This window comes from Leptinotarsa decemlineata, unplaced genomic scaffold (genome assembly GCF_025532065.1).
Source record: "Leptinotarsa decemlineata unplaced genomic scaffold, Ldec_3_MD MMD2_tig00004307_RagTag_RagTag, whole genome shotgun sequence".
Lineage (NCBI taxonomy): Eukaryota > Metazoa > Arthropoda > Insecta > Coleoptera > Chrysomelidae > Leptinotarsa > Leptinotarsa decemlineata.
In genome coordinates this window covers 7,824,151-7,847,321 of record NW_027412606.1, presented here as the reverse complement: position 1 = coordinate 7,847,321, position 23,171 = coordinate 7,824,151, and the positions used below count along the sequence as shown (strand labels likewise).

At 35.6% G+C, this 23,171-nt stretch overlaps 1 protein-coding gene and 1 pseudogene across 1 annotated transcript in view; both read left to right on the top strand.

Annotated features, from left to right (window-relative positions):
- LOC111510847 (uncharacterized) overlaps positions 1–15,530 on the top strand; it is a 35,618-nt gene extending 20,088 nt beyond the window's left edge. The window contains exons 2-4 of the mRNA XM_074179114.1: positions 2,288–3,789; positions 13,904–13,922; positions 14,140–15,530. Of these exons, the coding sequence (XP_074035215.1) occupies positions 2,288–3,789; positions 13,904–13,922; positions 14,140–15,444 (2,826 nt within the window). The 3' untranslated portion in view covers positions 15,445–15,530. The remainder of the gene's footprint in view (positions 1–2,287; positions 3,790–13,903; positions 13,923–14,139) is intronic.
- Positions 15,531–16,075: 545 nt separating this feature from the next.
- LOC141483895 (uncharacterized) lies at positions 16,076–20,014 on the top strand (annotated as a pseudogene).
- Positions 20,015–23,171: the final 3,157 nt, after the last annotated feature.

The window sequence follows — 23,171 nt, the reverse complement described above, 5'->3', positions numbered from 1 at the left end:
TCGAGACTTTGTTGTATCTTCTTGGTGGGTTTGAAAATCCTTTTAATGTTGTGTAATCCCAAGAGCTTTCCAATTGTGTCTGTAACTTACGTGCAACCATCTGAGCCTCCTCCCCGTTTTGATCCACGGAACTCTTCAGTTGTATGGTCTCATTGATACCGGGGGCATCATGGAAACTGCAGACTAGGATAATCGGATAGGTCGGCTGTAGCATAACACGCATTCAGTGAAGGAAACCACAGGATCTGTTTGAAAACACGAAACCCTTTGTTTCCAAGCAGGAATATCACAGCCTACTGGTTCGTGAGGCAATAGAGATCCATAAACACGCAGATAATTTAAACAAACAAAAAAAGAAGTTTTGAACCTCAATCGAATATGGAATCCCATTCTAAGAAGTTCAAGAATAGCAAACAGCATGACGGCAGGTATAAAAGGGTCGACGAATGTTATTGACAATTCACCTAATTCAGGTACAGGTATTAGCACACCAAGCTACCTGTATCAACATAAATACGCCTTATGTAGCCATAATATTCAGTCATCGGAGATTACTCAGGTCGACTTAACCTCTGAAGAAGCTAGCCACTAGCGCCAGAGAAGCGTCAGAAAGAAATTTCAAACCCGAAAAATTGTGATACTGGATTTACCAGTTACGAGGGTTGCCTTTTATATTTCGGGATCAGAGATCAAAAACAAATATTAATATTCGAAAAACACTTTATTGTTTTTCAAAATATTCTCCATGAAGATCTATATACTTCAGCATGCGTTTGAACCAATTGTCGAAGCACTTTTGCCTCTGATTGAGGTATCTCCAAAGCATGCATTCTGAATGCAGCAACCGCTTCTTCAGGTGTCGTAACACGTTGACCTTTCAGTTTTTTACGTGCGGGAATATACGGACTATACGACGGATGACTCATCAAATGGATGTTTTGGGTGCTCAAAAATGCAGTTGTTTGAGCCGATGTGTGAGAGCTCGCATTGTCGTGGTGAAGAGAGATCCGTCTTCGGCGGCTGGTTTTCCTGATTTCTTGGAAGACAACTGGCCAAAAAATGGTTGTGTACCACTCAGAATTGACTGTTCTGCGTTATACTAGTGGTATGGTTGCGACATGTGCAGTTTTTCCGAAATAACAGGCGACCATTTGTTTGGAAGTGCTTCGTGCGCGAACAACTTTTGTTGGATTTGGCTCTTCTTGAAACACCTATACAGTCGACTGCTGTTTACTTTCGGGCTCACACGCGTAAATCTACGATTCATCACCTGTCACGATGTCATAGACGTGTTTCGAAGCACCATGATCGTATTTTTTGAGCATTTCCTTCAACCAATCGACACTAGCCTTTTTTTGAGCGATTGACAAATTGTGTGGGATCCAACGCGAACAAATTTTTTTGACACTCAAATGTTTATGCAATATTGAATGTATGCTGATCCCACGAATGCCTAAGGTTGTCTCAATCTCACGATAGGTCACATGACGATCTTGCAACATCAGTTTACGCACATAATCAATGGATTTCGAAACAATAACTGATTTTGGACGACCTTCACGAAATTCGTCTTGGAATGAACTACGACCACGAGTGAATTCAGCATACCATCGATAAATACTGGTCCTTGATGGAGCTTCATCGCCAAAAACTGAATTATGTTCATCCATGCACTGTTGCTGAATTAATCCACGTTGAAAGTTGTGAAAAATAATCGTATGGAAGTGTTTACCATTTCATTCCATTTTTGGGCCGATATGAATCTTTAAAGTTACTGTGAACAATACAAATAGCGCGCGTCCAACTTTACGTCCAACTTTACGATAGAACTGTCAGTTGCCAGATTGCAACACTAGGGTTGCCAAATCCCGAAACAACCCTATGAAAATAGTATTATTTGTTTTGAACATATGAATGTTTTCAATGAAAACATTACAGAGTTTGATTTTCTGAAAATTTTATTTCGTTTATCAAAATTGAAATCGATATTAGCCTCCTGAATATCGTAAATGAATTCAATCGACTAGCCGCTCCAGTATACTGGAGTATATCATTTTTCCTTCAGTAGAGAGAAAGAGAATGAACTAAGAATATAAAATATATCAATTGAAGCTTATTTGCCGTTTCTCTTTGAATCAGACCTGAAAACCTGGAAATGTATATGGCTGAAATTGAAATAAATTCCAAATTGAATTTGCTTTTAGTGACATTTTACTTGAAATTTCAAATAGATCATTTATTCAACGAGTCAATAAAGCCTCAATTATAACATTTCCTTCGTTTTCAGGTTCACAAGGAGATATGGGCAGTTATAGTACTCGCAACACTCACCAGGGTCAGTTCTCCAGCCTTCGTGACACCAAATGATTTGATGAAATGCTCATATGGAGAGAGGGGTTCTTTAACAGCCACCTGTATCAATGCCAACCCTGCTTACTTCCGAAACACACCCTACAGGTTTGACCAACTGGATGAAACTCTGAAATGTGTGAATTGTAGCCTATCTGTAATCGAGTCAGGTACTTTCGATATATCTGGCAACCAAATACAATATCTTGACCTCAAGGAGAGTAAAATCGAGAAGATACAACAGAAAGGTTTTGTGGGACTGATATTTTTAGAGCATCTCAACCTGAGCTACAACCACATCAGATCTATTTATCCTGGAACATTTAGTGGAATAAAAAAAGTCAAGACGGTAGATTTATCTCACAATGAGCTCAGTATACTTTCTGATGATGGCTTTTTGGAGCTTGTGCAGTTGGAATCACTAGATTTGAAAAACAACAACATTGAGGCTATTGCTACCAAGGCATTCAACGCGCTTAAAAAGCTCGTCAAGCTTGATTTGTCTCACAATCAGATCAGGCAACTGAATAAACTATTATTTGCAAACCTCACTTCTATAGAGATCCTGAATTTGGAAGATAATTACATAAGCGCTTTGAAAGGTGATGAATTTACAAACTTGACTTCTCTTCTGGAACTCAATCTTGCACACAATAAACTTACAGCTCCCGTGATGGAACTCAAACCCAATAATAACCTAAGACGACTTCTTTTGCACAACAATTTTATTTCAAGATTAGATGTAGGATTCCTTAAAGGGCTCCATTCATTGGAAGAGTTAGATCTGAATGCTAATGAAATCAGTGAAGTTGTTCCGAAGACTCTGCAGAGCCTTTTCAAGCTACGAGTTTTGAATCTATCGTATAACAAATTGAAAATTTTTCGGACTGGAACTTTCACGGGACTACCACAGCTTGAAACCTTGAATTGCTCGCACAATGTGATATATGATATCGAGATAACAGGAGTATTTTCATTACACAACCTTCACGCTCTAGACCTTTCATTCAATACGATCAATGATTTGAACTATGTTGGACTGATTTCGAGGTTACCACGTATTTCTTACCTCAGATTGGAAAATAACCTACTACCATGTTATCTGGAAGATGAGATGGCCACATATTTTTCTGAAGACAACTTCAAATTTGTTTTATATGATAACAGTGTCGGTTCTTTGAAATGTTTGGACGAACCTCCAAAAAAATCCCTCACTATGGTTGACACCTTGAAAGCAACACCTGAACCAGCTCAAGCCAGCATCACAGGAGCTGAAATTACTCTAATGGTTCTGATGATTGTAATCTTTGCATGTCTTGGATTCTTGTTTTATCTGCAATTCAATACTTATAGGGAGCTCCACTACAAATCATCACAAAGGTCCTCTTCTGCGTCCAATCTGGTATCCTCTGAAGGAATTGAAGATGAATTCCTTAGAGAGTGAAATGTAAATAACGTATTGAGTAAATGTATGTTTATATATTTTTTCACTTGACTTAATCAATGTCACAATCCCGTCCCGAAATTTTGCCAATGAAAAACCTCTTGTTTCGTAACAGGAACAATCTGAGGCCATTTAAAAAAATAACCCGATACTAGGTACAATTATCATTAGTTGTAGTGGTCAGTCAGTGGAAAAGATCCAAATAATATGATTACTGCGATACTCCCGAAGGGGTTTTTCGATGGATGATGTGTACTGTTTGCTTCGATTCCTTTCCTGAAGTGGAAGAATTGCACTGTTCATATAATTTCTTCATGTTATTGGTGAATTTGACCCATAAGTGTTCCTCTTGAATAGTTGTAAGGCTTCTTAATAATGTTTCTGCTCGGCTCGATATGGGTTTAGTTTGGGACAAATTGATACACTACAAATCGATACACAAAAATGAGAAGTACCTCTGATCCCAGTGACATTGAAAAATGGACCATACTTCAAATCTCCTAGAGAGGATGATATATTTCCAGCTCTTCTTCAAAACTGACAGAGCTAGTCTGGCGTGGAACTATATACCACCCAGTTGGTTGGCAGTAAGGGTGCCTAAAGTGGATCGAAAAGGTCCACACTCTAAATCGGTACGACTAATTAGCCTCACATCCTTCCTGTTGAAAGGACTTGAATAACCACCAGTATGCTTATCAAACCGGCATTTCAACATATTTAGAATCAAACACCCTTGTAGAGAAAATCTCACTACCCCTTGACCACAAGAAGATCGCGGTTGCAGTATTTCTCGATATTGATGAAGCATTTAACATTGCCCTACCTGAATCTATAGGATCATATCTGGCTAGGAAAGGTATAGAATCGACCATAACTGGCTGGATCAATGCCATGCTGGTGAACAAAACTGCAACTATGACTCTTCAAGGCGAAGCAATTGGGTTCAGGGTCACTAGAGGCTGCCATCAAAATTGGGGTACTATCTCCCCTTCAGTGGTCGCCCCTGATGGATAGTCTGCTTGATGCCTTCGACAGAAGAAAGTAGATCTGCAAGCTTATGCAGATGCCCTTGTCATCTTGGCAAGGTCCACTTCGGAAAGGATACCTTGTAATATCCTCCAAAGCACGTTGGACGTTGTTCAAAGTTGGTGCCTGAGGGAGCAGATGTCTGTCAACCTCAGCAAAACTGTGATGATCTCCTTTACTAGGAGAAGAAAATTGAATGATTTCACGTCACTTCCTCTCAATGGTAAGGTCATTCCATTTGGAACGGAGGTGAAATATCTTGGCATTGTCCTTGATAAAAAACTCACCTGGAACACTCACTTGGAAAAAGTTTTACACAAAGACAGACTCTCCCTATGGGCATGTCGAAGGATTTGTGGTAAAACTTGGGGCTTGGGTCCCAAGGAGCATTCATTGGATTTATGTGATGATTGTCAGACCAATGATCACTTATGGTGCAATTGCCTGGTGGCCGAAGGCTTACAGAAAACGGCCCAGGCGAAGATCTCTGCCTTAAAAAGACAAGCTTGTCTGGCCTTCTGTGGTGCCATTAGTACCACACCACCAGCGGCCCTGAGATCCGTTTAGATCTACCTTCTCTCCACATTTTTCTGGAGAGAAAAGCTAGATAGACTTCTACACATTGCCAATCACACAAATTAATTTAATGTGTAGTACAACAAACTGTTGTTTGTAGTACGTCACAGTATTCTGGAAATTATCTCTGACTTTATGCCTCCAACTTTCAACTACGAACTGCCTTATGAAGTACTGTTTTCGAGTAGAGAGGACTGGATCCTGCGGGAGAAAGAAATATTAAGAGCAGATAGTTGTTGGTTAACAAATGGATCGAAAACACCTTCCGGTTCTGGTGCAGGTATTTTCAGTCGCATACCCTGGACAGAGATATCAACCTGCCTGAGAACCTATGCCACTGTATTTCAAGCGGAAATTTACGCTATTGAATTGTGTGCGGAGAGATTGGAAGAATCCAACCCCATACACAATCAATGAAAATATTTTCAGACAGTCAAGCGAAGTTGGAAGCTCTTGGCTGCTACCGAGCAACGTCTAAATTGGTAGCAAGTTGCCAAAAAAGACTCTGCTCGATAGATAGGAAGACTAAACAGATTGTCTCTGGTCTGGATTCCTTGCAATACTGGCCTGGAAGGCAATGAAGCTGCTGACTCTCTTGCAAAGGGTGCTGCAAGCAGCTTCATCGGACCGGAACCTGCCATTGGCATCGTTTTAGGCTTTGCCAAACAAAAATTGAACACCTGTATGGCAAGAAGATTAATGGACTTCTGGCAGAATCTTCCAGGATTGGAGCTTCACTAATACGTTCTGAAATGAAACAAGTTGAAATCAATGTTATGTGAATTTTACTTTCCGTCTTTTATCTTGATGAATCAAATTTGGAACCTCTGAAGTGGAATAATTTTATTGAAAACACATTTTTCTCACCAGTACAAAAATGCTGTCTACCGACGCGCGTTCCGCTTACCAATTTATAATCATCGGGAGATTTCAGTAGAGTGACAACATTTTTCGCGCGGGAAAAGTGTTTTCAACATATTGACTTTTTTATGTTATATCAAAAACAAACAGTATTTTTTCGTTTTCAAGTATCTTATCTTCCGTTTACTAACCTGACTCTCAAGCCTTCGAGTTCTGAAGAAATTTGTTCGTTCACAAAAAAAATATCACACATATAAATACAAAAGGGATTTTATTATGGCTCTGTTCGAGAGATGATACGATTTGACAAACAGTTAAATGAAATTATTGCTTTCTCTATCGAATTTGGAAGATGAAAAAATTGCAATTGTTTGAACTAATCACTACAGTTTATTGTATGATTTTCACTATGGAGGGTTTTACAAAAACCGCGACTCGTGTTTAATAGTAAAAACTTTAATAGTGGAATTCATATAATGATTGAACTGTATCAGTTAATTTCAATATGGATTTTCACGCCAGTTCTATTCATTTACAATTGTTTGTTAAATGTCTAAAAGAATTCGGTTTTTCTCCCTCTCATATTCTATTTGGATGACTTTTTCAGGTAAAAGTCACCACAAGATTAGTTCTGAATAATCATCAATTGAAGACATTAAAATTAGTTAATGATAACGTGCAGAGACATACTGAACAAATATTATTATTAGTATGAATATTTCAACAAATAAGATAACAGTTAATATTTGAATGAATGTAGAGATGCCTTCAAGCTCCTTATAAACAAAAACAATACCAAATTTAGATTATATGGGCCTCAATTTCGAAATTGATAAAGATGTAAAATGAGAATGTCAACAGAGAAATTTCATTTCACCATGCAGAAACATTTTGTATTGATAGTATTACAAAAAACTGCAGTGTTCTCTTCAAGAAATACAATATCACCATGTGAAGTTCAGTGAATTGGTGTAACGCAGTTTTTTCACTTATAGGAATGTTAGTTGAATCACTTTCACTCATAGAAATGTTAGGCTACTTAAAGTGAAAATTAAAAATGAATTGATTGATGTAGTCGTTACTACGTGGAAGGAGATCATCATGAAAAATGAGAAATTTTACTTTCTATGTTTTATACCACTTTTATTTGTAACTGACGTTACTGCAGTTCCGTCCTATATGGACATTTTCAAACTAATACAATTGTATTAGTTTGTTTTAGAACAATCCATACAAGAAATTTTGTATGGATTGTTCTAAAACATATATAGGACAAACATCTAGACCTCTAAGTAGTCGCATCACTTCCCATAAGAGCGACTGTAGACGAAATGTTAATTCTTGTGCATTAACAGAACATGTTAATTCGGAGGATCATAAAATGAATTTTGAAAATTCAAATATTTTAGTTAGAGAAACCAATACAACTAAAAGAATATTTTTGGAAATGATACATATTAATAACGAAGAACATTCAATGAATAAACGAACTGATATTGATAGTCTTAGCAAAATTTACACGTACCTACTGAAATATGATAAAGAAAATATAAGATCTAGTAATTCGAGTATCATTCGGAATTTTCCCACTTGACATTGTCAGCCAAAATTTTTATCAACTGTCATTTATTAATGTTTTTCTATCTGTTTTTGAACCATTTTATATTTTATTCTCACGTTAGTAAGTTCTCCATATTTATATATTTTTTACAAGATATATAATCTTATTATTGTAGTTGTCCTGACGAAGGTGTGAAATATACCGAAAGCTTGACATATAACAAAGAGTTTTCTTTGTAACAGCCCAGCTATTGACTGCAACCTCACGAATTAAATCGATTTATAATTAATCCAGTCACTAATTATTCTGTTCATTGAATTCATATGAATTCATTTTCACCATTAATATGGGAGTGTCCAATCTCTATATAGTCTTTACTTTTTTTTATTCATTTTCTGCCAGTAGTTTTCAGTAATAATAGATAATTCTTCTTTAAATAGTTCTATTACATCCTTATCAAAGTTTGGAAAATTATTTTAACGCCTGATTCTTTGTTTCAATTTTCCCCAAATCAACTCGATGGGATTGAAAAGAAAAAATAGGAGGAAAGTCTCAGTATGGTGTGTCTATACCTTTCAGCAATACTCTCAAAGGCATACACTTTTTCAAATGTTTTTGTTTGTAAAACTTCAAATTGTTGGTTTTTGGTATAGTAATCTTCAAAATACAAATTGTTTTCTATTGAAAACTTTGTATTTAATCTTTCCACGAATTTTTATTTGGTACTTCAATGAGCTGTCGCGAATGATAGGAAGCGTTGTCAAGAACTATTACACTATTCGTATCTAAATTTGGGATCATGTGTTTTCAAACCATCACTCGAAAATAATAACTTCCATATTCTGATGGTTGTCAACATTGCAGTCCTCAAGTTTTTTTCCACATAATTTCAAAAAATCAGGAACCCATCCTTTACTTCCTCTACAATATACAATAATTAGTCGCGATCCTTTGTTTGCAGGCATGTTAGGCGTTCACATACTCGAACCATCAGTCCACCCTTTCGTAACTGTGTCGTGAGTGTCATACCAAGTTTCTTCCAAATAGAAAATTTGCCGTTGTTTTTGTCTATATTCAGTTATTTGTTCTGAGTATTTGTTACGGTATTCCACTATGCTTCTGCTTTCCACAACAACTTAACGTTTGTTTATTATTTCAAATCTAAATCCCAATTTCTTTATCCAATTCTGAAGAGTTTTGTCACAGCAGCTCACGTTATGGCCTGAAGTATTCAATTTCTTCGTTATGATTTCAATTGTACGAATCTCATTGCTTTTTTAACAGTCGTATATTGTTTTCTTCAATGATTCGATTAGATGAACATCTAAAGATTTTGTTAAACCTGTTTCACATCGCTTCTTGCGTTCATAAGGTTTGTTTTTGACCCTTTTACGTACAGTTGGGAAAGGAATTTCGGTCAAATCTGATGTTGCGTAATAGTTTGTTTCCCTCTGAACCAAACTTGAGATGTAGATTCTTATATATATATACAGCGTGACTCACGGTCGATGGTAGGTTAGACGTTTCTGGAAAACGCAGAGCACGATTTTTCTGAAAATTTCACCTCTCACACTTTCTTACGTGTTCTATCGATCTAAAATATTTTCAGCATTGCGGCGTTGCCACTTCCATCAAAAAGTCCTAGCAACTTAATTTTTTTTAATGGAACACCCCATATATTAATACATTTTTGAAATCGCTCTGGTATTTTAATACTTATTTGTTGATACCTATACCTATATACTATTGTCCTATACCTATCTCTATCTGTTTTCGAGATAAAAAATAAATTGTGCTAAATATGGTCCAAAACATAGCCTTAATTGAAATTAAGTACATTAATACTCTCAATTCATGAAAAGTTGATATTTTGATGATAGTTTGGAAAAATTCGAAATATTCAAATAACGCCAAGCAATCGACTCCATATCATATAGGGCGTGCTGAAATTACTATTATTTCCATTGTGCATAAAAGTAGTCAAAAGTTCATGTTTTCGAATGAAACCCCCTGTATATTACTCGGTAAATTGAAAGATGGTGAAAAATGCTTCAAGATGATAAATCATGTCCCTTTACCTAAATCGTCAAGTTTTTTCAATAAAGTCGCTTCTTCTAGAAACATTATTTTTTTTAGAATTTGGATTTAGGTAGCAGTGGAATTATCAAGCTTATAGCAGTTCGGTTACTTTTATAAGTGATTTATAAAGAGTTATCGACGGTGTTTCGAATCATCTTCCAAAATGAATGCAAATATCGATTATTCAAACGAAGTTCTTATGAAATTATTTATTATACACATTAACAAAGTGATCAAATAATTATCAGAACGTGTAAAAAATTCAACCAAATGTATCCTGAATTAACACCAATGAACGACAGGAAGTTTCTAAGGTTACAAAATAACTATGGTTCAAAGTTTCCAGGGAACAACTGCACCAAAAATCAGTCATTTCTAGGTGAAAAGTAAGATTTCGTGGGCTGAAACATGAGAAAGTACAGACAATAACAGAATAGGACGATTCAAAATAACAAAATTTTAAACAAAATATCACATTTTCACAATAAATGCTGAAAATGTTGTCCATTACATTATAAACACTTCAAAATGTTTTTTTACGCAACTTGTGGTTGCTTTTTCAGTTTCCTGGGGATCCAGATCTTCAATACTCTGCACTATTCGCCGTCACAATTCTTCTTTGGTAGGCACTGGAGTACTGTATACCCTTTCTTTTAAAACAGCCCATAAAAAAGTCAAGTGGCGTGAGATCGGGTGATCTCGGTAGCCAATCCCACGGCCCTAAATGCCTTAACCAATGATCGTCGAAGAGTTCGTCAAGTTTCCTGGAAACTTCCTGGCTGGAATGAGCTGGCGCTCCGTCCAGTTGAAACCACGAATTCCTATATTCCTCTAAAGGCAAATTTTCAAGAAAATCGGTTACATTCGTCCATAATATTTGAATATATCTCTCTGCATTCAGTGTGTCTTCATAAATAAAAAAACTAATTTTATTGTTTTTCAGCATACAGAAAACATTCAGGTCAAATTTTTCTTGAAAACCCATTTCTTTTGTAACATGAGGGTTATGATCAGCCCAAAAATGTTTATTCCTTCTATTGAAAATACCATCCCTCGTAAATTTTGAGTCGTCGCTCCAAATTATTTTTGACAATAATTGCCGATCTTTCTGTGTATGAATCAAAAGGGATTCACAAAAATGCATTTTCAAAATTCGTTGTACTGAAGTATGTGATATACCTATATCTTTTTCTGCACTGCGAATTGAAGCTTCTGGATATGCATAAAAATATGCCAAAACGTTAACAGTATTGTCCTCATTTGAAGTAACAGGTTTTGGTAATGTTGAAGGCGCTTTTAACATGGAGCCATAGTTAAGGAAATTATTTTGCAATCTCACAAACTTCCTCTCGTTCATTGGTGTTAATTCAGGATACATTTGGTTGAATTTTCTACAAGTTCTGGCAATGATTTGATCACACTATCCATGTATAATAAATAATTTCATAAGAACTTCGTTTGCATTCATTTTTGGCGATTTTTCGAAACACCGTCAATAACCATTCATCAATTACTTATAAAAGTCACCAAACTGTCATAAGCTTGATATTTCCACGGCTACCTAGAAATAAACTTTTTTTAAAATTATTTTTTGTACAACTGTTATTGAAAATCTCTTTGATAGAAACACTTCAATCAGAACACCTATCAAAAAATAATTTAGAAAAGTTCACACATGCAGTTCGTGCTATTGGTAATATTAAATCCCTGTGAAGTTACTGACGATGACGAAGTAGTATTCAGTCCAACTGTAGAAAGTCCTTCATGACTAACCAATAATCCTCCTTAAAATAACGTGAGTTGGCGTATGTAGTTGTAACATATGCCTTGTAATCCAAAGATCGTGTGTTCAAATCCCATGGACCCTATAATTTATTTTATTATCAGCAGTAACGTTATACAAAAAAATTTGTATGATACATTCGTTAAAAGTGATTTTATTTTGCTCGTGAGTTTGCTCCACTGGCTGACACTCGTTTTGCAATAATCCCCAATCACAAAATAAAATGCCACTTTCAACACTTGTAGGTAAAACGTGAATAACTATTTTTCCACAAAAACGGCTTTATTAAGAAAACTTGACGATTCAGGTATAGGGACATGTATATCATCTTGAAGCATTTTGAAAGTTCATTTGAAAAAATGAACTTTCGACTACTTTTATGCACAATGGAAATAATAGTAATTTTAGCACGCCCTGTATGATATGGAGTCGATTTCTTAGTGTTATTTGAATATTTCAAGTTTGTCCAAACTATCATCAAAATATCAACTTTTCATGAATTGAGAGTACTGATGTACTTGATTTCAATTAAGGCTATGTTTTGGACCATATTTAGCACAATTTATTTTTTATCTCGAAAACAGATAGAGATAGGTATAGGACATTATTAACAAAAAAGTATTGAAATACTAGAGCGATTTTAAAAATGTATTAATATACGGGGTGTTCCATTTAAAAAAATATAATTGCTAGGACTTTTTGACGCAATTCTGAAAATATTTTAGATCGATAGAACAGGTAAGGAAATGTGAGAGGTGAAATTTTCAAAAAAACCATGCTTTGCGTTTTCCAGAAACGTCTAACCTACCATCGTTGAAAAAATACTTTCTCTCAGCAAAAGTCTGAAATGTGTTTCAAAGATATTTCGAATTGTTCAGTGAGAAATTCTTCAGTCAAAACCCTTGGGTTAAACGGTTTGAAAAATATTGGTAACACCTGTTTCATGAACAGCGGAATCCAGTGTTTATCAAATACGAGATGGTTATTGGAATATTTGAATAAGGATAAATTCATGAAAGATATCAATACTAGTATTTCTAGTGTGGAGGGTGCTTTCATCAAAGCGTTTGCAGAAATCATCAAAGGAGTTGTGGTCAGAAGATTCATTTGATAGAGTAGTAAATACAGCCTCCTTAAAAAATCTAATTCAAAGTTTTGCTCCTCGATTCATGGGTAATTCCCATCAAGACGCCTAGGAGTTTCTTCGTTATCTTTTAGGAGGTTTACATGAAGACGTTAATACAATTTATGAGAAACCTAAACCAATTTTAACAGAGATTGACGAAAAATTGAGCGACAGCGGAAATGCACAAGAGTCATGGCTCACATATTTGAGGATACATAACTCTAAGATTGTAGATAATTTCGTTGGCCAATTGAAATCCACGATGAAATGCACTCACTGTGGGAACTCATCAGTAACCTTTGATCCTTTCTGGGATTTGTCTCTCTCCATACCACAAAGAACCGACCAATTGAGTTTGTGGCAATGCTTGGATTCGTTTACAAGAGAAGAAACTTTGGATGGAAATGAAAAACCGACGTGTTTGAAATGTAAGGAAAGGAGAAAATACACAAAGTCCCTATCAATCCACAAGTTTCCCAATATTTTATAGTAATACATTTAAAAAGATTCTCTCCAACGGAAAGATTTAGAGGCAAATTGAATGATGTCATCAAATTTCCTCTAGAAGGATTGGAAATGCACAATTTTGCAGCAGAAAATGTGGCTATTTATTGTTATAATCTATATACACTTTTGAATCACAGTAAGGCTATTAACAGAGAACATTATACAGCATACTGCAGACACCCGTATACTGGCGCTTGGCCGTATACAACGATTCACACGTGTCACCAATTTCACCAAAATCGCTTGTGAGTGGAGAAGCATACATCCTCTTTTATGAAAAGGATGGAACAAAATCGCACCTTTGAAATAACTGAGGGAAAGTTTCTTTGTGCAATTATTATTTATTTTTTGTTAAGTTATTGCGTGCACCTGTTTCGTTTGCTACATTTTGAAATGAATTTGGGTTTAAAATACTTCGATTGATCTATTTTTCCCAAGCGTTTTGAATAGTTCTTAACAAATTCTCGACTGCACTGTTCCAAAAAGGCTGAAAAGGAGGCAGGCGACATGTTCAATAATATTTTGTTTTAAAAAAATCTGAGAAAAATTTGAAAAAAATTTAGGTGCTTTATCTGAAACAATTTTTCGTAGGAGTCCAAAACGAGCAAAAGTAGTTGTCATGGAAAGTTATTCATAGCATACAAAGTATACGACGCCTTTGACACCGAAATAAATGACTTTTTGGTGAATACCGGTGACTCAAGTACAGCCTGTTGAAATATTTTTCAAATCTTTCAACATAATTTTCATTGGATTCAGTAACAGTAAACTTGTTTCCAAATCAAAAATTAAAAATATTTCTATTAAAAGAGTTCCTTCGTTTTCAGATGGAAACAGGAATTTGGGCAATATTTCTTCTCACAACTTCCACAACTCTGGTGTCATCTAATGAATCAATGAAATGCGCCTATGGAGAAAGAGGTTCACTAACAGCCACTTGTTTCAATGCCACCAGTCAATATATAATAAACACCCCTTATAAGTTCGACCATCTGGATAAAACATTGAAATGCCTAAATTGTACTTTATCCACGATATTTTCGAGAAATTTTGATCGATTTGGAAACCAACTGAAAAATGTTGACCTGAAGAATAGCAAAATAGAAGAAATTCAAACGGGAGGATTCATCGGACTAGTATTCTTAGAGAATTTAAATCTAAGTTATAACAGAATAAAGAATATCTATCAGGAAACCTTCAAAGGGATTCAGATGGTCAGGAACCTCGATCTGTCGCACAATAAAATCGTGTCACTTCTGGAAGGTGGTTTTGAGAATCTCATATATTTGAAATTTTTAGATCTTAAGTTCAACGGTATCGAAACCATCACCAATAATGCATTCAATGGGCTTTACAATCTCATCGAACTTGATCTGAATAACAATAATATCAGAGAAATCGAAGAATGTGGTTTTGCTGATCTCACGTCTTTGGAAATTTTAAATCTGGAAAAAAATTACATAAAATCATTGAAAGGTGAAGAATTCTCGAATCTAGCGTCACTTCTTGAACTCAATCTAGCATATAACAAATTGAAGAGTGTAAGGATAGAGCTCAAACCTGACAATCGTTTGAAGCGCCTTTTTCTTCAAGACAATAAGATTTCTACAGTTTCTGGCTATTTGAATGGATTACATGCTTTGGAACAGCTGGATCTCAGCAACAATATAATTTATGAAATTGGTCAGAAACATTTACGAGGGCTCTTACAGTTACGGACTCTTAACTTATCTCATAACATGCTGGCAGCCGTTCGAACTGGAACATTAACCAGTTTACCACATTTAGAAATTCTGAATTGTTCCCACAATAATATTAATGATATCAAGATCACAGGAGTTCAGTTATTGGATAATCTTCATACTCTGGACCTTTCCTCCAATTCATTAAATGACATAGACCATGTTAGACTAATATATAAAGTGCCAAGTCTCTCATATTTGAGACTGGAAGATAATTCATTGCCATGTCGTTTGGAGCATGAAATGGGTAGCTATTTTTCAGAGGATAATTTCGAGTTCATCTTATATGATCCTGTTAAGGGTATTTTTCAGTGTGTGAACGAATCTTCAAATGCGACAGAAAGCGACACTTCATTTACGACATCTGAAACGAGTGAAATTTTGAACTGAAAATGATAGTCTTACTGCAACAACTGTCACTTTATTTTATGTATTTTCTACTCGACTGCTCATTCATTATATAACTTTGCATCTCAGTTTGTTTGATTTATTCGAATTCATTTTTCCAAGAGTCATTATGACCTGTCGTTTCGTGTTCGTTAAACGCGTTTCCTTCCAGCTTTTCCACATTTTATCAACCACACCCGTGAAGAATGGATGTGCTTTACAGGTGTTGATTGGCAGAATGTGGGAGAAAATATAAGTGGAACCAATCAAACTCTGTATCTCTGATAATAGTTATGACTTCGATAACATAATTACTGAATAAAGTAAATTCAAAACGCTTTTCACTAGCCACTCGGTTCGACGTGGGTGCTTTGCTTCACCCACTCAATCGACCTCTGTGAGAATCAGTGGTTCAAGCACTCGCTGTTTTCCAACCCATGTTAGGAATTACACGTTGAAAGGTAAGACCTCGTTAGTTCTTAGTTTGCACAAGTTTCGATTTCTGACGGTTGTCGTTCGTAGGGATGCGACAGCTAGTCTCCAGAAGAACATATTTTTAACGTATTTTGTCAACTACACGCTGGGTTTATCAGTTTTACTGGCACTTTGAACTATTCTGAAATGTCTTTTATTACTCACAATAAACCCTTAACTCACTTTTGATATAATCTGACCTAACGTATATAACAGTAGTTATGAACAAAACTCATTCAAATAAATGATTAAATCTGCTGAAAAAACAATTACAATCCGATATCACTAAATTATCTACAAAAACAATTCATTCAGACCAATGGACTGGCACCTATCAGAAAACAACTACTCCCCTGGCTAATATCACGAAGGGCGTTGGATTATGTCCGACAGGCGTCAGTGCAGGATTCTTCACTGAAGTTATTGCTGCATATGCTGTTGGCGATACAACTGCCGGAGTCAATATCCAATTATTGGAACACACTTGCAGACCGGTTTCGGGTTGTTTGGCACTCAACAAACAATATTTTTTCGTAACCAAATACTCATCTTATCTTCCGTTTACTAACCTGATTCTCAAGCCACTGAGTTCTGAAGAAATATCACACATATGACTTCTAAATGAATTTCATTATGGCTCTGCTCGAAAGATGACACAATTTGGCAAAAATTTAAATGAATTTTTTTCTTTTTCTATCAAACTTGAAAAAATTACAATTGTTTGTTATTCGGAATTCGGTTTTTCTCGCTCTCATATTCTATTCGGATGACTTTTTCAGGTAACTGTCACTATAAGATTAGTTTTAAGTATTCCTCTATTGAAGACAATGAAATGAATTAGTGATAACGTGCAGAGAAATACTGAATAAATATTATTATTTGTATGAATATTCCAACAAATAAGATAACAGTTAATATTTGAATATATGCAGAGATGCCATTAAGTTCCTCATAAACAAAAACAATACCAAATTTAGATTATACGCCCGCAATTTCGAAATTGATAAAAATGTGAAATGAAAATATCTACAGTTTACCATGCAGGAATATTTTGAAAATCTGCAGTTTTCTCTTCAAATAATACAGTACCACCTTGTGAAGTGCAGTGAATTGGTGTAACGTAATTCTTTCACTTATAGAAATGTTAGTTAAATCACTTTCACTTATAGAAATGTTGGTTGAACCAAATAAAACTAAAGTAAATTTTCTGAGGAATTTTAAAAATCAAATAGGTAATGACACAATCAACTCTTTGCTCGTTCTAAAAATAATGCTTTCTTGTGAAGTTAAAACGGACTCACATGTTTCACAATGTTAAAGAACTGTATATACTTCCAGAATATTTTATTTCTCAAAAAGTTATCGATGATCGATTGGATGAAGACAAACACCGAAGTATTTTTTCAGTGCACTGATCCACCTAATGGTATTTTACTGTTCATTACAATAACATTTTAGAGGTAAATGCTTTTCTGTCTCAGAAAATAGTGGTAGTGAAATCAAAATATGATTTGATAGACATTTGCATGCAAATTCACGACAGTCAACAATCTCAAACTTATACAATAAAATAAAAGTGGTAAAAAACATAGACATTTTCATTTCTCTTTTCATTATGATCTCCTACCACATAGTAACGGCTACATTCATCAATTTATTCAATATCATATCTTTCATGAAGAAAAAATCGATATGATCATCATTCAAAGACCTTGAGTTCGACCCCAACTTCTCGCAAGATTTTCTCTAATTGGAGTTGAGCTATTATAAATCATAATCGAAACTGCTAATAGTTATACTACACCCTAGTTTTTTAGATAGTTGTTGGTTCACAGATGGATCAAAAACACCTTGCGGTTCTGGTGCAGGTGTTTTCAGTCTCAGACCCAGGACAGAGATATCAATCTGCCTAGGAACATATATGACTGTATTTCAAGCGGAAATTTATGCTATTGAATTATGTGCGGAGAGATTTGAACAATACAGCCTCATACACAAGTCAATGAAAATATTATCGGACAGTTAAGCGGCGTTGGAGGCTCTTGGTTCCTACCGAGCAACGTCTAAATTGCTAGCAAATTGCATAAAACGACACTCCTCGATAGGAAGACGTAACACATTGTCTCTGGTCTGGATGGATTCCTGGCAATGAGACTGCTAACTCCCTTACAAAGGAGGGTGCTGCAAGCAGCTTCATCGGACCAGAACATATCATTGGCACCGCTTTAGGCTTTGCCAAACAAACATTGAACATATGGATGGCAGGAAGATTTATGGACTTCTGACAGGCATCTACTATGTCTAATAGGCCTTTTTAGAAGACACTGTCATTTGAATCATCATATGCAGAGACTTGGACGGAAAACAGTGTGTGTTGCCTCTATTTGGAAAATGGTGGAACAGCAGAGCACATAATTTGTGCCTGCCCCGCTGGGGACCAAATCAAGTTTTCAGAGTACGACAGAGCCGTACTGTCACCATCTGACCTGAAAGACCACTCACCATACAAACTAATCAGCTTCGTTAGGAATCTGGGTTTATTTGGTCGAGTGTGAATAGGTGTGAGTCACAATAAACCTTTGTGGGTTGCGGTGGAGGTACGAACAGACCCACTCACTTTGGATCCAACCCAACATAACCTAACACCCCAGTTGGCTTGGGAAGTTATTCATAGCATACAAAGAATACGACGCCTTTGACACCAAAATAAATGAATATATTTCTTGACTACTGCTGACTCAAGTTCAGCTTATCGAAATACTTTTCAAATCATTCAACACAATTCACATTGAATTCAGTGATAACTAGTCTGACGTTCGCTCAAACATGTTCCAATGAAACTACAAAATATTCCTATTAAAAGAGTTCCTCCGTTTTCAGATGGAAACAGGAATTTGGGCAATACTTCTTCTGACAAATTCCGCAACCCTGGTGTCATCTGATGCATCAATGAAATGCGCCTATGGAGAAAGAGGTTCACTAACAGCCACTTGTTTCAATGCCATCAGTCAATATATAGTAAACACCCCGTATAAGTTTGACCATCTGTATAAAACATTGAAATGCCTGAATTGTACTTTATCCACGATATTTTCGAGAAATTTTGATCGATTTAACTGAAAAATGTTGACCTGAGGAATAGCAAAATAGAAGAAATCCAAACGGGAAGATTTCTCGGACTAGTATTTTTGGATAAATTAAAAGTTATAACAGAATAAAGAATATCTATCAGGAAACCTTCAAAGGGATTCAGATGGTCAGGAACCTCGATCTGTCGCACAATAAAATCGTGTCACTTCTAGAAGGTGGTTTTGGGAATCTCATATATTTAAAATTTTTAGACCTTAAGTTCAATGGTATCGAAACCATCAACAATAATGCATTCAATGGGCTCTACAATCTCATCGAACTTGATCTGAATAACAATATAATCAGAGAAATCGAAAAATGTGGTTTGGCTGATCTCACGTCTTTGGAAATTTTAAATCTGTAAAAAAATTACATAAAGTCATTGAAAGGTGAAGAATTCTCAAATCTAGCATCACTTCTTGAACTCAATCTAGCAAATACAAATTGAAGTCTGTAAGGATAGAGCTCAAACCTGACAATCGATTGAAGGGCCTTTTTTTCAAGGAAATAAGATTTCCATAGTTTCTGACTATTTGAATGGATTACACGCTTTGGAACAGCTGGACTTTGACTATGTTAGACTAATATATAAAGTGCCAAGTCTTTCATATTTGAGAGTGGAAGATAATTAATTGCCATGTCGTTTGGAGCATGAAATGGGTAGCTATTTTTCAGAGGACAATTTCGAGTTCATCTCATATGATCCTGTTGAGGGTGTTTTTCAGTGTGTGAACGAATCTTCAAATGCGACAGAAAGCGACACTTCATTTACGACATATTGATAGACTGAAGTTTCGAACTGAAAATGAAAGTCTTTTTGCAACAACTTTCTTTTTATGGTATGTCTTCTCTACTCAACTGCTCAATCATTATATAACTTTGCATTTCAGTATGTTTGATTTATTTGAATTCATTTTTCCAAGAGTCATTATGACCTGTCGTTTCGTGTTCCAGCTTTTCCACATTTTGTGAAGCATGGATGTGCTTTACAGGTGTTGATTGGCAGAATGTGAGAGAAAATATAAGTGGAACGTACCAAAATTTTTGTCTCTGTATCTATGATAACAGTTGTGACTTCGATTAATAAATATTACTGGAGATTTTCCCAACACCAAAACGTTATTTCAACATCTCGACACGTGTTTCGATCACCAAGTGATCATCAACCTGAGTTTGATATTCCTCTTGAAGATGATCATTTGGTGATCGATCACGTGTCGAGGTTTTGAAATAACGGTATGGTGTCGGAAAAAACTCCAGTAATATTCATTACTACACCAAAGGTTCCAAACAGTGCATCATATGACTTCGATTACATAATTACCGAATAAATTAAATTCAAAATGCGTTTTACTAGCCGGTCGGTTCGACGTGGGTGCTTTGCTTCACTCACTCAATCGACCTCTGTGTGAATCAGTGGTTCAAGCACTTGCTGTCGTCTAACTCGTGTTTGGAATCACACGTTCAAAGGTAAGACCTCGTTAGTCCTTAGCTCGCACAAGTTTCGGGTTGTCGTTCGTAGGGGTGCGACAGCTGGTTACATATTTTCAACGTATTTTCTTAAACTACACGCTGGGTTCATCAGTTGTACTGGCACTTTGTACTATTATTCTAACCTATATAACAGTAATTATGAACAAAACTCATTCAAATAAGTGATTAGATTTCTAAAAAACATTCAAATCCGATGTCACTTCTAGGAAAACAAGTTCGTTCGACTTTACAAATTCATTCCCAAGCATTTCTCCAGAAGATCTCACAAATTCATAAATTATAGGCTAATTTAAAATGAAACAAATTCAGTAATAATTCAGTTCGATATTTTTCCACTATTGTCAGTATATCTAGATGAAAATTATTTTGAATTCAATTGCACAAAATATGACAACAGCCTATTGCTTGCAAATTATCTACAAAAACAATTCATTCGGGCCAGTAGGTTAATGGACTGACACCGATCACAAAACAACTACTCCCCTGGCTAATACCACGAAGGGCGTTGGATTATATCCGACAGGTGTCAGTGCAGGATTCTTCACTGAAGTTATTCCTGCATATGCTGTTGGCGATACAACTGCCGGAATCAATTTTCAATTATTGGAACACACTTGCAGACCGGTTTCGGGTTGTTTGGCCATTCATCAAGAAAGTCGATGATTTCCCATTATTTAAAATCGCCAGTCTTCAAGTATGCCCACTTACTTCATGTACAGTTTTCTTTCCTTATACGAGGAATTTGTCAAATTCTGATATGCGGTTGGTTATCCCTTTCACAGGCAGATGGGGCGATAACAAATATGTTGTTTGTTGTTCGCTTCAGCCTAGTCCGAGAAATGATACTCTGATGGATTTCGATTTTCAATTATGGGAAATTATCGACTTTCGGTAGCTGAATCGCCAACAGCATATGCAGGAATAACTTCAGTGAAGAATCCTGCACTGACACCTGTCGGATATAAACCAGCCGCCATCGGGCACTGCAACAGACAGACAAAGGGAGGAAGATATTAAGGGTGGGAAGTTTTCAAATTGACACCCTGTATAGAAAACAATAAGGTCAACAAGAACAAAGATACCAAATCAGGGGGCTACAAATCAACATGTGGATTATGTCCAAAAGTTTATATAGGAAAGCACTTCAAAAAATTTCACGAGGAGAATCAAGGAACATAAAAGAAGTTTTGAACTGAAGAAAATCAATTTCACCTAGGTTTTCCACCTTTTAGAGAAAAAAAAACACTATTCCAGCATGGACAACATATACTATACAGAAAATGAAGGATAACAATTATACTTTCTGGAATCTCTGGGGATCAATGTAAGCAAACTTTCAAATTTCTTCTCAAACGACCAACAAGACGTTTTTTAGTCGCCAGTTCCAAAGCTGTCTTCATAAAATGCTTAGAATTGACATATTCATAAATTCTCTGTTTGCCCTGTTTCTTCAAAATCTACCTATTTTACCAGAATTGATCATTTATATAATTAGGTTTTGTACTTACCTAATGTTATATAGAACACATTGTAGAATAGTTTGATGACCCTATAGTGATTACGGACAATTTTTCAGAGCATCATACTGAAATCAGTGCCCAGTACTCAAAATAAAAAATCTTCGGAATTATAAAGAGCTGAGAAATGTCACCTAAAATTCAATATATTCGATAGAAGCAAATATAGGTGAAGTTGAAAAAATCATTAACAATTTTAAAAAACATGAAGCACCAGGAATGGATGATAAATCGGTAGAGGTTCTTCTATATATTGAAGAATATATCAAAGAGCCACTAACACTGATTAATAAAACACTAACGACAGGTTATAGGCCTGAATTTTTGAAAACGACAGTTATTAAACCCATTTTTAAAAAAGAGTAAAAAGTAAAATGCATCAGTTGTAGACCATTTTCTCTAATCAGTGTAATCCAATGTTTATCAAATACAAAACGATTACTTACATATTTTAAAAAGGATGAGTACATGAAAGATATCAGTACTGGTATTTCTAGTATGGAGGGTGCTTTAATCAAAGCGTTCGCAGAAGTTATTAAAGAATTGTGGCCAGAAGATTCATCTGATAGAGTAGTGAACAAATTCTCCCTAAATAGTCAGATTCAGGGTTCTGCCCCTACATTCATGGGTCATGGGGCTTGGCAGCAAATGAAAGAGTACTTTTTGAAGTTTGTCCAAGCGTTCTGAAATTTAATAAATTGTTTCCATAATCAGGGATACTCTACAAAATTGTGCGTGTAAGTAATATTAAGATATAAATGGATGGTTAGTCTAACAACATTGTTGAGGATGTTTTATACGATGGTTATGTTAAATATTGGGCACTTAGTGTTGGATGAACATTGGTACAATACATTTAAAAAAATTGGAAAAGGATGTCAATTATTTGATAAAATACGTTACAGTTTGAAATTATTCAAAGAGAATCTTATCCACACGTGGAAATTTCACAAGTCGGTCTCTATTGGTTACGACTGACAGATAGTTGACGTGACATATGTCAGTGGCAATAATAATGAAAGTTTGATCAACTTTAATATGTGTGTTTGTAGTTGCCTGAAATGCTTGTACTGTATATAGAACAGAATTCTATATAGATATGAAACTGGAAGTTTT